This window comes from Sander lucioperca, chromosome 3 (assembly GCF_008315115.2).
Source record: "Sander lucioperca isolate FBNREF2018 chromosome 3, SLUC_FBN_1.2, whole genome shotgun sequence".
NCBI classification, from domain to species: Eukaryota; Metazoa; Chordata; class Actinopteri; order Perciformes; family Percidae; genus Sander; species Sander lucioperca.
The window spans coordinates 15,829,470-15,846,972 of record NC_050175.1 but is presented as its reverse complement, the minus strand read 5'-3'; the positions used below and the strand labels follow the sequence as shown (position 1 = coordinate 15,846,972).

General features: G+C 41.9%; 1 protein-coding gene across 11 annotated transcripts in view; it reads right to left on the bottom strand.

The window, feature by feature from the left end:
* Positions 1 to 17,503, bottom strand: part of esrrga (estrogen-related receptor gamma a) — a 174,553-nt gene that overhangs the window by 69,499 nt on the left and 87,551 nt on the right. For 5 of the 11 annotated variants that reach the window (XM_035999359.1, XM_035999360.1, XM_031314199.2 and 2 more), the window contains exon 1: positions 5,901 to 6,271. The exons of 2 other annotated variants lie outside the window; for them this stretch is intronic. In XM_035999359.1, coding sequence (XP_035855252.1) covers positions 5,901 to 5,956 — 56 coding nt within the window. In that variant the 5' untranslated portion in view covers positions 5,957 to 6,271. Of the gene's footprint in view, positions 1 to 5,896; positions 6,274 to 17,503 lie in introns of those variants that run through there. 4 more of the 11 variants (XM_035999361.1, XM_035999363.1, XM_035999362.1 and 1 more) reach the window with 4 other exon arrangements.

The window sequence follows — 17,503 nt, the reverse complement described above, 5'->3', positions numbered from 1 at the left end:
GCCAAGTGCACAGACGACACAAAGAGAAAAAGCAAAGGGAGAAAGACTAAAAAAATAAAAATAAACAGAGGGGTGGGGTGATGGACTGGGCTGTCATTCTCTCCCCATCAGGCACACACATGAAGCATGATGGGAGGATGAGAGGAGGAATATTTCACTGTCAGTCGGAAGGCAGCATGGTCATTCATTTCTCTTTCTCGCTCTCTCTCTCTTAGTCTCTATCCATGTCCCTTTCTACTGTATCTTTCCCCTTTTGTCTTTTTGAACCCCCCTTACACACTGTCGAAACAATGACAATTTAATCATGCTTTACAAGGCCTGGGCATGTAGAGGGGGAGAACTATCCAACCAGCCAATCTATAGGGCTCTCCCCACGGACCCAGAGGAAGAGAGAGAGAGAGAGAGAGAGAGAGAGAGAGAGAGAGAGAGAGAGAGAGAGAGAGAGAGAGAGAGAAACAGCAAAACAAAAAAAGTGCAAAAGACAGACAAGACGTTTGAACCTGCATCGTTCTCTCGATCCTCTTTAACTCATGCACACACACTCTGGCACACACACATACTCACACGCATGCACAGCACCTCTCCATCTAAATCTGTTCTATTGTGGCCCAGTCTCCGCTGTCTCCTCCCATTAGGAGTAAGAGGCAGCATTAGAGGCCCTGAGCACGACACTATGGGCGCATGCACGCACGCACGCCTGCGCACACGCACGCACACACACACACACACACACACACACACACACACACACACGCACACACACACACACGCACACATGCACGCACACACACACACACACACACACACACACACACACACGAGTTTCCTGTTCTGAAGCGCAGCTTAATAGTTTACCCAGTGAACAGCTGAAATCACATTTTAGTAACTCCTTCACTAAAAATAATAAAGCCACAGAAGTGATATTACAAATGCTAATGCTAATAAGACATAAATTAAGAAAATTCAATATTCTCTAAAATCAAACAGATCCGTAAAAACACTTTCACAAAAGGAGGAACATACCACATGCTTATGACACTGGAAGCTCAAATTGCACAATGGCAAAGACTCCCCTTTTTCTTGCGCATCTCTCTAAGCTACACTGCTACATAAAGTAGAAACATAAAAGTAGGCTTGAATGAGACAGAAAACTCAGTACGTAGCAAGAAGAGTAATTCTTAGTCAAAGCATAAATTATTTGATAGATTGTGATTAGAGTAATGATAAATGAATGCACATTTTGATGTATGGATGACGGAACACAAGGAATGAGCGGATGAGCGGCGTGAAGAGAGGGAAGGCTAAAAGGATAAGAGATGAGAAGAGATGAGCGGCGTTGCCTCTCACTATATATCACTCTTACTCTCTTCTTTCAATCAGCGCTTTGGCATTCGATAACACCCCCCCACACACAGAGTGTGGTGTAATGGCTAATTGCAGCAAGTGTGTGTGTGTCACAGTTGGTAGTCTCTCTTAGTGCTCTTTTTAACACATAAAGGCTGGCACTGACCTATGACCCATACTCACACACACACACACACACACACACACACACACACGGATTGAGCATAAATTAGAAAAAAAATCACAATTTCAAAGCCATATATATGTCATGTGTGTGTGATGGTGTGTCTTCAATATCTGCATACCTGCATGTGTAATTGCATTTTTGCCTCAATTGACTTTTTTAGCTGCAAATGCACAAATAAATGTGTGGGAGGGTGTGTGTTTGCGTGCATGTGTGTGCATGGATGTGTGCGTTCAAGCGTACATGTGTGTCCAGCGGACCCCTAAGTGCTGGTGTCAGACAATAGCAACCTCCCTCCCTCCTCCTTCCCACCTCTCGCTTGCTCGCCCGGTCTGTCTCTCTCATTGAATCTCTCTCTCTCTCTCTCTCTCTTTACGGGAATGAATTACCGCTGGAATGCCCGGACCCTTCACATGAGAGAGAGGCTGCCGTATGCATGAGTGTGTGTGTTTCTGCGTGTGTTAGTGCGTGTGTGTAGGCTAAGACAATGCAAAAACTGACAGACAACGAATGCCGTGGGGACAGACAGACAGCCAAACAGACACACAAAAAAACACCTCCTCATACCACACCAATAGGTCACACGCACACATGCACACACACAAAATGTGGGCAGGCAGGCACGAATCCATGCATGACAACAAACAGATGCAAATGTAGTGTGCGTGTGCGCACACACACACACACACACACACACACACACACACACACACACACACACACAGCCAACAATCAGTGCGGCACATATTGACGTGCTTTGACAGATGAATTAAGTAAATGATTTTATAAGGAGATTAAAAGGATTTTAATTTACGCAATCTCTCTTTGGTCCCCCCGTCCCTCCCTCCAGTCAGCTTTAACTCTCTCTCCCTCTCTACCGCTTTCTCTCCCTCATGGCCTGAGAAAAAGAGTGCACGAGAGACTGACAAAAACAAAAATGCAGAGAGAAATATAATACATCTTTATTTTCTTAGACAAGAAACAATATTGCAATATTTTCTTTTTATTCTCATTAATTCCATAGATGTTGATCTTTTCTTCACCACAGTGTTAAACAACAGCAAAGGCAAATGATCATTACCTTGCCTACTACATTATTACAAAGCTGCACTATTTAGGTTTTAGTTAAATAGCACTTGCTGATATTTTAAACCAACAGAGTGTACAGTAAGCAGAACGGGCAGCCTTAAAGTTTCAAGAATTAGATTTTCTTCAGTTAATTTATCTAAACTACACTGTGTCACCACGAAAATCACAAAACCCCCAAAATCATTATCAAATCTGTCATGGTATTGCTCCAAAAATGAACTGAAACAATGGAATTTGTCTGTTGCATTGTTTCCATTGCTGTCTTGATACAATGAAATTAAACACTAATTATTGCAGGGTGAAAGTAAAGCGCTATTGTGTGCACCGATTAATTATTAAATATGTTCAAATGGCAAATGAATATCACAATAACTAAATGATTCTGTTTATATTTTTGTTGGCCATGTATGAATTTAGTGTGATGAATTTAAATGTTTCACTTAAGGCAAACTTAGACAGAGTGCAATTTCAAACATGTACCAAACTGTTACTCATTCAGACTTCATTTGATTGAATAAAAATTTAGATTTTCACTTACAATCACAAACATTTCCATGTCATTAAATCAAAAGAATTAAATCTAGAAAACAAATGACCGCAATCATTCATGCTGCTATCTCTCACACTGCAAACCTTTTACTGAATGATCAGCACGGCCGCTGTGTAATTCTCACCACCCGTCTCCTTCACACCCACTGACAAAAACCACCAAATTCACTAAAGTCACCGTCGGAAATATACCTTAATGATATGCAAATGGTATGTATATGGTGGCATGAGGGGAATGCAATTATGTTAACAGCTTAAGCGGTACTTGTTGTTATTATTATTATTATTATTATTATTATTATCGGTATGATCATTATCCCTAATATTTTAATTAGTGCAGGAGAGCAGTGCCTGAGAGCAAACGAGGGGAAGCCTGAGCAGAGAAAAGAGAACGGTGGATGGATGGAAGGATGGATGGATGAATGGATGGATGGATGGATGAAGAAGCGGACAGATGGACAGATGCAATAATGGACCACAGGATTTCTTAAATATGTGAGAGCGGTTCCAGCCAACGTGCACTCACAGAAACACACACACACAGGTAAAGCAGCACATTCCACCGCTAACATGACATGAAAGTGTGTTTTTCTGTCAATATATTTGTGCTTAATTTCTAAACACAGCTCTCACGCTATACATTTTTTTCATCAAACTCTGGCCAAAAATGTTCACTTTTATGTCTAATTCACAATGAAAAGACAGAGTTTAATGTGTTCAACCCGAATTGCTGTTGGTTCTTAAAATACACCACACTGTTTTGCAGTTGAAAGACCAGCACACAGACTCTGCTCAGTAAAGTGTACAGGGTTGAATCCTTACAGTCAAAAATGTTTTGAAATCAGACTTTGATCTGGACATCCAGTCATTTGATTTACAAAAGGAAATCAGCATGCTCAATATAGAACATATCACCAATATGAAAGGTTGTTCTAAAGAGTCTTTGTCAAACTCATCAAAGGCTGATTCATGGCATTGCACTGCCATAAAAAAAAAAATAAAAGATTAAAAACGCCTTCGGGTGTCATTGTTTTAATAAATATAAAATAATACGAAAAGGAATCACTCTTTAGGCATTTGTAAATCTCTATTATTTGTTCAAATCTAATCATAATTGAAACAAACCAAAAATCTGTTTAAAAATGATGAAAGACCAGCTGCCCTTTTTACTTAAACATTTTCCTCTCCACTCCACATACTGTGTAGGTGAGAGGGTCTCAGCATGTTAAATACACACACACACACACACACACACACACACACACACACACACACACACACACACACACACACACACACAATGGTGAGACAGCTTCAAAGTACACAAAAAATGTCCGTTTTATTTAAAAATCTCAATAATATCATGTTCAGGAAACACATCAGTAAAAATCATCCTGCATCGGCTTCTGCTTTGACTAGTTCTTCACCTCTGACTTTCTACCGTAAGAACACTTTAAATGAGGCTGTGATTCAGTGCAACTCATTTTAATTAATTTACTATAAAGCCACGGCCACTTAGAACCTAATTACCCTATACATGTATTTTTATTTCTTTACATATTTACTATTAAATTGTTTCATTAATTAATGGCAATGCAAATTTGACAGTATCAGTGCCATGAGTGAATTCATACATGCAAAGAGATTGTAGTCCACCTACTGAATTACACTCACTACTTCAGAAAAATCAATGTTTTATTTACATTCTAACGTTTGAAAAAGGTCAAAGTATCTGTATATCGGTATTTTTACTACACTTTATTCTATGAGTTTGTTTGTCCTTTTGCCATTTTCATAAAACACACTTGCATGGTACTCACACAATTACCCACACTGCTGCTGTCCGTTCTGCCAATAAGTTCATCTGATTTTTAACAGCGTCTTCAACATTCAACTAAAAGAGCAAAGCGTTGGCTAAAGGAGCAGCTCAGCGGCACTCGCTTGTTTGTGTGTGTGTGTGTGTGTGTGTGTGTGTAACTGTCTCTAATTCCTGTGCGGGGCCACACGCTGAGCTGCCCGTCTGAAATTCTACCTCCTCTGGCATTTAAGAGCCAAGCTCTCCCCCTTTCTTATGGGCCCTTTTCCTCCCGTCTCTCCACGTTATTCCTGTAACCTCAATGCCCTGTTACCTCTCTGATTCTCTGCTTGGATGAATACACACATACACACAAGTATAAACACATGCACAGGCATACACGCAAGTAGACATACTCTGACTGAGTTGCTGTTTTGTCCTGAACACAATTTGACTCATGCCAGTGAAGAAAGTGAAGGAGAAACTGCGTCTCAATGTTATTAATGAGTGTGTGTGTGTGTGTGTGTGTGTGTGTGTGTGTGTGTGTTTTTGCGTATGTGTGTGTATGCAGGTGTGTTTGTGTGTATGTCTCGCTCCCAGGTGGAGGGACAGAAATTCCGCTCTTCTATCCACTGAGTAAGAGCTGCTGTCCGGATACTGCAGCCACACACACACACACACACACACACACACACACACACACACACACACACACAGTGAACGTGTGCCACCTGACAGCAGAAACAACCTTGACATGGTGCTGGCCACCTCCGCTGCATACCAGCACATAAAGACACAAACACTCACACACACACACACACACACACACACACACACACACACACACACACACACACACACACACACAATGAAAGACAGTGACTAAGACAAGTTGAATGATGAATAAAAGGATAAGATTAAAAGGTAAAATTTACCTACTCTTGTTCAGAGTGCATTAAAAAACACTCAGATAACGGGTGTCCTACCGAATCCATCGGCGATACCGGGTCATAGTCATGTCAACCTCCACCAGGGAAAAAACAAGAACATTTAAAAAAAAAAAATCAAAGTTTTTATATCTCTCCTCTCTCTCCTCCTCTTCTTTCCCCGGTCTTCCTCTCTCTCGGTCCTTCCTTCCGCTTGGAGGGAGCACTACAATTACCAGGCTCTGCGCTGCCTGCACTGATCGGCTCTGCGTGTGTATAGCTGTGAGGGAGCGTGTGTGCGGTGTGTGTGTGAGAGCCAGGGAGAGGGGGCTATAGGTACACACACAGCCAGCCAGCCAGGCAGTTGGGACGGAAAGCTGTGCCGCTGTCCTAATCAACGACTTAAAGCCCTGATAGCAGCTCATGAATATTAAGCAGCATTTTGCATATGCAGTCCCTCAGGCCCCGGTTCTGCTGTGATTGGTGGATACTTGACCAATGGCTGCGGGGAAGGGCGGAGTAAGGGGTGGAGACAAGGAGGGAGAGCAAAAGAGAGAGGGAGAAGAGCAGGTGGAGAGGGAGGGATCAGACAAAGAGCGATAGAGGGGAAGAGAGAAGGAGGGAGGAAGGAAAGGAGGGAGCGGAAAGGAGAAAGAGACAGGTGGGGGAAAGATTTAAAGCAAGACATCCCACACTTCTTCTTTCTTTCATTCTTTGTCTCTTTATCAGCCAACCTTTCTCCTTCTGTCTTTCTGACCAAATATTTCTCAAAAGTCTCTCTCCTCTGGCCTCTATTTCTCTAATCATCTAGGCCTACCTGTAATGTTAAAAAAAGACAACATGGAAAAAGAAATCTTCTTTCTTTGTTTTTTAACAACAACAACAACAACAACAAAAAAATACAAATATAAGGCTAAACATTTGAGTTACACAATGTTGCGAGGCATTATTCAGGTATATCACACATTTGTGTCATCTTAGCTGCAAAACACACAATTGGACCTAATCAATTCAAGAGAATTGTAAGATCAAAGGAAAAAGTGTAAGCTTGACCCTAAACTCTAAGCCTAAATAATGTGTCACACTGCACACATTCACACAGAGACACAGTACAGCAGAGCTCATCACTGCTCAGCAGTAAAATACGGGATTATGGCAATTCTGAGGCCCTTGTCCTTTGTTGTGGAATGATTTGGGAATGATTGGGACAATGTTTTCCCCGCTGCGCGATGTTTTGTCCAGCTCCCTGCCGTCTTGGCACCAGCAGGTTATATATTCCCAGTATTTCCAATATTTCTAACAACTTGGGATGGGATTATTGTTGGTGCGAGAGGGATTCTACAGGAAAATTATCTCACCGCTCCTCGGCCTCAGTGAGAGGAGGAGACAGAGGAACGAGAAAAGACAACGTGAGGAGAGAGGGAAGGGTCTTTTTTCTAAAAAATTGGAAACCTACAGGGATACTCAGACTCTGCTTTGCCTATTTCTTTTTTTTTTTTTTAAATGTTGTCTTTTTTATCTGACTTTTTTCCAACGCTCAGATACCCCTGCACACAGGATGGATGGGGGAGAGAGAAGTGTGGAGGAGAGAGGGACATAGAGAGAAAGAAATCAGAGGGGTGGATGCAAAGATGAAAGAGAGTGGTTGTGATTAGCAGCTTTGGAAGAGAACAGATAATAAAACATTTCCTGAAACCAATCTCTGCTTTGATGTACGTGTGTGTGTATGTGTGTGTGCAACAGTAACTACAACCCCCCCCCCCCCACCCCCCCCTCTCTCTCTCGTGCGCTCTCTCTTTCTCTCACATATTCACAAACAAGTCAAATGTTTCACACCTCAGCTTTGTTGGATGACAGTAGAACATCCATATAGTATTACTTTACTAATTACCCTTTTTCTCTTGAAGTGACAACATAAAATGAGGATGTTAATATTGGTCTTGTATGCTGATAAAGCATCCGTGTGGAGCTACATAAAGACGTCTCTCTTCCACTGTCACATTCCACACATGTCAGTGAGTACGGTACATAATTCTTTTGACCCAGGGAATGTACAGCACTGAAATACACTGAAAATATAGATAGATATGGATCAATGACAACAATGGTCTTTCTTTTCCGGAATAAAGACAACTTATTTTTAGGAGCAACATTGACGACAAAGAAAGGGGCCTAGATGACATTTGCAGGTACACAAAAACACACTCACTGACACACGTACATTTGCCATTTGCACAGAGGTACATGTATTCAAACGCACGTATACACAGATACTATGAGGTTCATGTCCACAAGCACACACAGAGAGAGTTATGATGTATCCAGGGGCTTATAAGCATCGACAAAGATGAGTGTGAATCAATGCTGCCGTCACTACTGGGCAAACAAATCCTTTACCAAAACCTCTGTCTAAAACACACACACACACACACACACACACACACACACACACACACACACACACACACACACACACACACATGCATAATGTGTATTGAAAAATATGTTATTAAATTCAAAATATACAAAAAACTATCATATAAATGAATACTTTAAGTGTAACAACGAGGGGAGGAAATGTCTAGAGTAGAGATGCAAATATGAAATCACACATTTCAGAGCTGCAAAACAAACAAAAACATTTGAAAAAACAGTGATGTCACGTACACAAAGATAAATTAAACGGCCTTTTTGTGATGAACCAATCGTGTTCATAGAGGTGTATTTCGTTGCAGTTTACTTTAGAAAATATTCAATGGCACTTTTCTTAGCAGAGTTCTACATTCTGTAATTTATGCATGTATGCAGTTTGTGTTAGAAAGTGATTTTTAGGATGCTGGCATTCCGTTATAGTACAAGCAGCAATGTCTTTGATTAAAAAAAAAAAAAAAAAGCAAAAGAATGGAATCTAAGGATCAGGTTTCACTCTGCATATGTGCGGTGTGAGATGCTTTAAAAAGCTTTTGTCTATTATGTAAATAGGTAAGAATTGTTATGGTGAGACACTAAAGTCTTATACCATGCACACAAAATCATAAACAGAGCTGTGGTCTTTAAAATTTGTCAACACATATGTTCCCCATATGTTCCTGAAGCCTCTGAATCTTCTATTTGAAACAACCTTAGCTTCTTCTCTCTTTCTGCCTCCTCTTTTCCCTCTCTGACCCCATCGCCATCCACCCTGCCCCCCTGACTATTGATTGGTCCTCGGCCAGTGTGTATGTTGACAGTGACCCCTTAAGGCCACTTCTCTCTCTCGCTGGACAAACCCGTCTGCCACGCAAACCTCTTAAACACAAAGCAATTACAGTAAAAAGCCCGGGAAATACCCTGTGTGTTCATGTGTGTGTGTACTTGTGTGTGCCGGCTCCCTGGCAATCACATTCCCATGATTTGTACAAGACTGTAGATAAAATAACTACTCTGTACTAAAAAACACCCAACCCATTTAAAATGTAGAATACAATCGCACAATTATAATTAATAATTGTATGTGTGTGTGTGTGTGTGTGTAAATGGACTTGTTTGCATCGTCCTCTCAGTTCAGTTACTGAAGGCTAGACTCTGTACACTGCTGATCTCTCACTCTTGTCTATTGTCTGTGATTTTGTGTTTTTGTGTGTATGTGTGCTTGTGTGTGTGTGTGTGTGTGTGTGTGTGTGTGTGTGTGTGTGTGTGTATGTGTGTGTGTGTGTGTTTTGACCCTGTGGTGGCAGCCTGTTGACATCTGTGGAAGAATTATCCATTGCAACTCTCACTGACATCAATCACACCACTCGATAGGCCAGGCAAGTTCATTCAGGGCAGTGTGTGTATGTGTGTGTGTGTGTGTGTGTGTGTGTGTGTGTGTGTATGTGTGTGTGTGTGTGTGTGTGTGTGTGTGTGTGTGTGTGTGTGTATGTGTGTGTGTGTGTGTGTGTGTGTGTGTGTGTGCACGCGCGCTGGTCAAAACAGTCTTTAACAAATTCAGGAGGCGGTCACTTAAGCAGCTGACCTCAGGCCACCCATCGACACTTGTGCCAGTCACACACACATTACTAGACCGAGGCTACAGCCGCAAACAAAGCTCCTATACTGATGAACAAAAATATGACTTTTGTGTTGATAATTAAATAGCACAGTGTTTTCTCATTGACACTTAATGATACTTAGGTTAAAATAAATTATTACAACAAAGTAAAGCTGGAACAAATCTTAAAAGAAGTAATATGGAAATTTTACGAAACACACAATATTGAACTTTGTTTTTGTAAAGGGAAAGAGAGCTGCCAACACAGAAGAGAAAGAGACAGAGAGGTTGTAGTTCACCATTAGCCAACAGAGGGAGCTATGGACTCTGGTCAGTTTACAGCCAATTGCAGCAACACAGACTTAATAGTTGTTTGAGTGCATGCATGTGTGTTTGTCCATATAGCATGCAAGATTAAATCATCATAAATTAAAAAATCATACCAATAATAAAAAATCATATAGCATCCAATTACATCAAGGAACCTCAAATCCTCCAACACACACACACACACACACACACACACACACACACACACACACACACACACACACACACACACACTGCCAGCAGGAACGAGAGAGATGGAGCTAAGTTATCTGATAGCTCTGCCAGCAGGTACAGCAGAACACAGTGTGGAAACGGCCAATTTGACCACAGACCCCCTACCTAGCTTTCAACCAGCTGAACCCAGAAAGAGAAAAAGAAGGAAAAGAGGGAGATAGAGAGAGAGAGAGTGTGTGTGTGTGTGTGTGTGTGTGTGTGTGTGTGTGTAGGAGAGCGAGAATCTCAAAGCAGGGAGGAACACTGAGATGGAGACCTATTAGGTAAACACTACACAATAGCTGCAGTTCATTTCAGGATGTGTGTGAGTAGGTGGGAGTAGGGCTGGGCGATATGGACCAAAAATCATATCTCAATATTTTTAGGCTTAATGGCGAAACACGACTTCGTATTTTCTACGAAGTGGGCTTAATGGGCAGTTGTAAGTCAAAGCTACATGTGAAATGTCACAAGCATCTTTAATAAAATTTATGAAATCAAATAAAATGCAAAGACAGGGTTTTCTTCCCTATTTAAAAATATACAGCTGCAAAACATGAAAGAAAATCTAAAATACACAAAAACAGGCCTATCTCTTCAGTTTTCTATAACAATAACTGACTGACTACAATAACAGGTTTTCCTCTCCTGCTTAGCAGTAAAACCTACACTCCGCTCCGATAACCAACAGCTGTCTGCTCTGAGTGCATCCACAGTCTCTCACTGGCTCTCTCTCGCACACAGTAGGCTACACACTGAGCTATTACCCAAAGGAGCTTCATTAGTCTTACTGTATAAAACGAGTTGTCATTCTAATTTGAATAATTTCCAGTGAGAAACATGCCGTCTTCACTTGGAGACTATGGGTAGGTCCCAGGTCCTTAAATTGCATCCATGTCTCCTTTACTTGCTTCCCTTCCTCGCGTCTTAGTCCGTCCCACCGAGGAAGTATGGAAGAGGCCTGTCCTGCCTGTCATCCAGGGGAGAGTAAGCGAAGAGGGTAGACTTATACAAGTATTATGGGGTCCAAATCAATACAAACCTGGACTGGACTCACAACACTGAAGCCCTCTTCAGTATAGGACAGAGCGCAGACTGTTCCTTCTGAGGAAACTCAGATGCTTCAGTGTGTGCAACAGGCTCCTGCAGATCGTCTCTCAGTCTGTAGCAGCCAGTGCTCTGTTTTTCTTGGTGGTGTACTGGTGTGGTGGCATCAAGGCTCGGAGGTCAGCAGTCTCAACAAGCTGTTAAGGGAGGTCAGCTTGTTGATCAGGATGGAAGTGGACAGTGTGGAGAAAGAGGTGAAGAGAAGGACGGGGGACCAAATCAAAGCTATCATTATAAACCTAGTCTATATCCACGACCTTCACTTCCGGGATTCTCCATTGCCACCGGACATTTCGCTGTATGTCCTTTTTGGCCGGATGTCAGTTACCTTCCGCTTTCTTTGTGTTGGAATTTTAAACTCTGGTCGATTTATGAGGACTATGGTTGACTGCTCCTCAGATCTCTGCAGGGAAAATCGAGAGCTAGCTAGACTATCTGTCCAATCTGAGTTTTTTTAGGGCTGAACGATTAATTGCTTTTGCGATAATATCGCGATATGTTAAAACGCGATTTCCTAATCGCAAAGGCTGCGATTTGGTCACATGACTCGCGAGAGCAAATCAGTCTGCACTCCGCAGAGAAAGCATCAACTAGCACGCTAATGGTACGCCGTACCTTGAACTGATTTCTGTCATTCAAACAACTCTGAGTTGTAGTTTAAAACTTTTACAGCCATTTTAATAAAATTAAGGGTTTTATTTGGGCTTAGGTCCATACATGCAGTTAATGGATACAGGCACACAGAACTCAAGGCTCGGTTGACAACGATTAGCTCTGATTAGCGGTTAGCTCCGGTTAGCGGTTAGCTCCGTTATAAAGATATGGAGTGGAGGAGCTGCCACTGAGAGGGGTAACAGTCAGACTGATAAATGACGTTCGGGGAGCTTTCACAGCAGCGTGGCCGCGGTGTTTCAACAGTTTTATTAGTACAGTTAATCCCATGGCAAGAACACCAGCAACTAGCTAACGCAACGATAGCCTCTCTGAACAAGTGCACACGGCAGCACGCAACTTCACGAGGGGGAGGGGCTGGAGGCAGCTCCTCTCTGTGCACTGTAAAAAATTACACGTGTGTGTGTGTGTGTCTGTGTGTGTGTGTGTGTATATAGATATATACTATATACTATATTTTTACTTATTTAACTGTCTAGTGTGTAATTGTGTGTAATATACTATAAATTATTATATTATTATTCTTTGTTGAATAATACAGAAGACAAAAAGCTTAAAAAAATAATCGAATCGCAATCGCAATATTTGGGAAAAAAATCGCAATTAGATTATTTTCAAAAATCGTTCAGCCCTAATACAAATGTTCCACCAAAACAAGTTCCTTCCCGAGGCTATTTTGCAGAGGCACCGGGGCTCGCGATTGTAACTGGTTTAAAGACATGCCAATAAACCAGAGCATGTTTTTTTCCCATCCCGGAATGCTGTGTGGACTAGCGAGACTATTATAATAAACCTAGGCCTAAATCGCTAGTTATCACACACACACACACACACACACACACACACACACACACACACACACACACACACACACACACACACACACACACACAAACACACACACACACAATATAATGGAATGGAATGTCCATTCATAGCTAGCTGAGCATATGCGCACACTTTAAGTAGCCAAAAACAAACTCACTAAAATCACACATATTGCCTCTAAGATAATCAGTCTCCCCACACCCATCCTATCAGACATGAATGACACAGCCATCACACGCCTAGCATGTACAATAGCAGCTGACACAGACCATCCCCCAAATCGATTGTTCACACTACTTCCATCCGGCCGCAGATACAGAGCACTGAACTGGACTAAAGCCTATTTAAAAAAAAGTTTTGTCCCCATCGCCATCACAGTGCTGAACAAACTGTAATACCGCCACCACCACCTCAGTTGCTTTGTAGTTTTCACATTTGATATGTCTATGTGGGTGTCTTAATGTGATGTTACATGTTTTATGTGTTCTATATGTGGTGTTGTGCTATGGAAAGAAGATGTGTGGAAATGATTATCCCTATGGGACAATAAAGAGTCTAAAGACTCTCAGCTGAAATTTCAGTGTTTCATTGTCCACAATCACAATGTGACACAATCAGAGGCTTGGGACAGTTTTTTTCTTCTGTGCAGAAGATATGCAAATATGTTAAATGAGCAGATGCACAGGTGGAACCATTCCGTGTGGTCAAATAATCAACATTTTGTAGGCTTGAGATGTCATGGCTTTGATTACTTCAGCTACTCAAATCTGTGTGTATGTGTGTGTGTGTGTGTGTGTGTGTGTGTGTGTGTGTGTGAGTATGTGTGTGTCCACCCAGGGATGGAAGAGGCAGTGATGGTGATCAAGGCCAAGGAGAGAACACCAGCTGCTGGGAAAAGCTGCTGGGTTTAGGGGGGGTTTCTGGAGCCTGTCACCAACACTCTCTCTCACACACACACACACACACACACACACACACACACACACACACACACACACACACACACACACACACACATAACATCAAAGCTCATGCAATCACACATTAACAATCAAATCTTTTTTCACAACTTACTGTATACAGTGCAGTGTAACAGATCTGTGTTTCAGCCCTGTTAAACTTAGGGTGAGAAAGAGAGTCATATGTAGAAGGTGACCTTGGCGTTTATAAAAAGGGAGCATAGGACTTACACACAAGCGCCAATACATACATACACCTCATCTCATATGTCCTTAAACAATTAAGTTTACAGTTAAATGTATTTCTACAGTACCTAGTATAACTTGCATCAAGTTCAATTGATTACAAAAAGGATAGAAGATTTTTTTCATAAAGTAATATACACACTCACAAACATACTAGATCAGTTCGGGCCCATCGCCAGAGGGGGGGCATTGCGGTGCAATACCCAAGAAGTTTCCTCTGGCTATACGGGACTGGGTCACCTGCGGTCACCATCCTGTCAGTGGTCAGATTGAAGGTTGGCTGGAACGCACCTCGTCACAGAGTGAAAGGAGTGACCTCATCAAGCAGGGACAGGGAAAAGGGGAAGGCTTTGGGCTGGACTGGGGTGTAACCTCATCAAACGTGGACAGACAGGGCAGACATGATAGATGTCAACACTGAACATGTGTGTTAGTGTGTCTGAGTGTGTGTGTGTGTGTGTGTGTGTGCACATCATTTCCATTCAGTCAATGTTCATATACTCTGCTGCAGCCAAATACTGTGTGAGCACACAAAAATATATGTGTATCCTTCCCCCAAGTGAGACCTTCTTTTCAGCTTCCATTGTACACCCAAGACACCTCTGTGTCTCATGCACAAACACACTAAAGACATCTTTCTTTCTGTCTATGAAACAGCACAACAATCAATTGTGTATATCCATCAACCTGTCTTTGAGCACATCTTCACTTTGTTTGGTAAAATGCCAAAAGACTATAGGAAGTTTTAACACTGGCCAGTGGTGGAAAAGAGAAGATGCAATAGAAGGGGGCTGACAGACAGACAGACAAATGAGAAGAGTGTTTGGAAATCTAAAAATAAATACCTAAATCATAGTATCGCCACAGCACTATTTTCTTACATTCTCTTGACCTTATGATTTCTCTGAACCTCACCGCTACCATGGCGCTCTCTTTTTCTCCTACCCTGCCTCCTTGTCATCCTAAGGTTTTGATATATTCCCAGGGATAAATTAGAACCGGGATGTAATTATACACAGAGTAAGTTTTGCCTGGGTAAGAAAGCTCTGTGTGTATGTGTGTGTGTGTGTGTGTGTGTGTGTGTGTGTGTGTGTGTGTGCGCATGTGCGTGTGTGAGTGCGGGTATGTGTCTCGCTGCCTGTGTCTCTGTATGAAGCTGTGTTTTCTATTGAAATAGGTGACTTCGGAAAGGTGCACTCCCTTAATTACACCGCTCTCAAACAGAACATGAGTGGGCTATACCACTGGGATTAGTCGTCTCTTAATGCTGTCTCTTTGTTAACCCAACACACGCGCATACTCAGAGCCAAATGTATGCTTGCCAAAAAAGCCCCTCTCTTCAATAGTTCAACACTCAATTTATTCAAACTGAGGTGCAAGGCAAGTGAATAATTCCACTACTAATAAAGACGGTAAGAGAGAGAGTGCTAACAGAGGAGATGAAGAAAGAAAAGGGATTAAGCAGCAAAGGTAGAAGAGGGAGGAGTAAAGGGTTCAGAGGAAAGGTATGCCTACAGAAAAAAAATAAAGATTTTCAAGGACAACAAAATGTGATATCTAACCTCAACATCAGTTGGCAGTTTCAAACTAGTGAGCTCGGATATTTGATGTGTACCAGTTGTGTTTGTGTGGGTTACAAATCTGAATGTAATAGTAGGTCAACGTTAAACAGACTTTATTATGTTTTAACATACACAAACACAATAGTAGTATATGTCGGCCAATAAGTAACTAGAAAATGTGTGAGGTGATGTAGAAACAGCGTGGCCATTACATAGTTAATGCCATTATCAGAAAAAAAAATCATTTTTGAAATGCAAAATGTAGACTACCGCTTTAAAAAACTTCATTAATCAGTCCCTCCAGGACAATAAATAAAGGTTGAGGAAAAAATTTTGAGAAAAAAAGCACTGCCATAACGCTGGCTCTTCCGCGTCTACCCTTCACGATAAAGGCACAGCATAAATTCACTCAGAGCATTTCACTAAGAGGAAACTCAATAAAAAGGTATTTTTGCCGACACTAGATATCAAACAAACGCCACAGACTATATTGTATTAAAAGGTGTAAATTCACCACTTCTAAGCACACAGCAGAACATAACGTCATCTCGGAGCTGACCAGGCAAATAGAGCTCTCTTCTTCACTCAGACTCACCCAGTGTCCGGTTGTTTAAGTGTGCTGCTAACTTAGGCTATAACACAAATCGAATCCATACTTCAATGTTAACCATCAAGCCACTAACCCTGTTTGCAAATGAACACCTCTGCTAAAGTGTTAAAGTCGTTAAAGCTACATTGTGTGAGAATCACTCCCATCTAGCGTTGAGATCATATATCGCAATCAACTCTCTCTCGCCACGCAGTATTGCAGCTACAGTAGCCTTCACGCTTCAAAAAGCGAAGGTGTACAAAAGGCCGTCTATCAGCCGTCGCCATAAGTTCATGTCGGAGAGTGGCGTGGACGCGCGCTTCACACCATGAGCGGGCACATGCGCCACCCGACGGAAAGGAGAGAGAAAGAAAAGGAGACTGCAGCGGTCTGGAGGATAATTAACTAGTTGGGATTTGGTGTGTGCGTCCAAAGCAGCTCCAATGTTCACTCTTTTTTCTGATGACGTCGGTGTCTTGCTCTCTTCAATATCCGTTTTCTTTTTCTGGGTGAAGAAGAAGACTCCTGTTCCTGAAATTTGGATTTTTAATACTTGTGGTCCTCCATGTTTCCTTCTTCAAACTTGCCGGGGCCGGGAAGCGACGATATCCATTAGCAGCAGCTGTGAGCCGAAAACGCAAAAGGCGGAGCAGTATAGCCTGTATGTCCCTTACCGGCTAACGTATTTCAAGATGGCGCATCATTATGGAGCGTCTACCCCAGTTCATGCAAGCGCAAATGTAAAATTCCAAGCTAATAGGAATACTTGAAATTGATGGTGGTGGTCAATATTCATGAAAAAGGACAAGTTTGTGAAGGGCAATACAGATTTTGAATGAACAACTACAAACGTTACACACTGGGGCTTTAACGATAATGACGAGACGAGTCAGCATACGTTAACATGTATTGTTGACGAAAAAGACAACACTAAAATGTAGTTAAACAAAAACTAAACACTAACATTACACAGCCGACTGACTCCGTCTTTGTGACTCCAATGTGAGTCCGTCTCTGTTCTCTGTCCAGTTATGGTTGTTGATTAATGCAGATTTTTGCTGATTGGCTCTCATAACGGGCCGGATGGGTGGTGCATGGCGC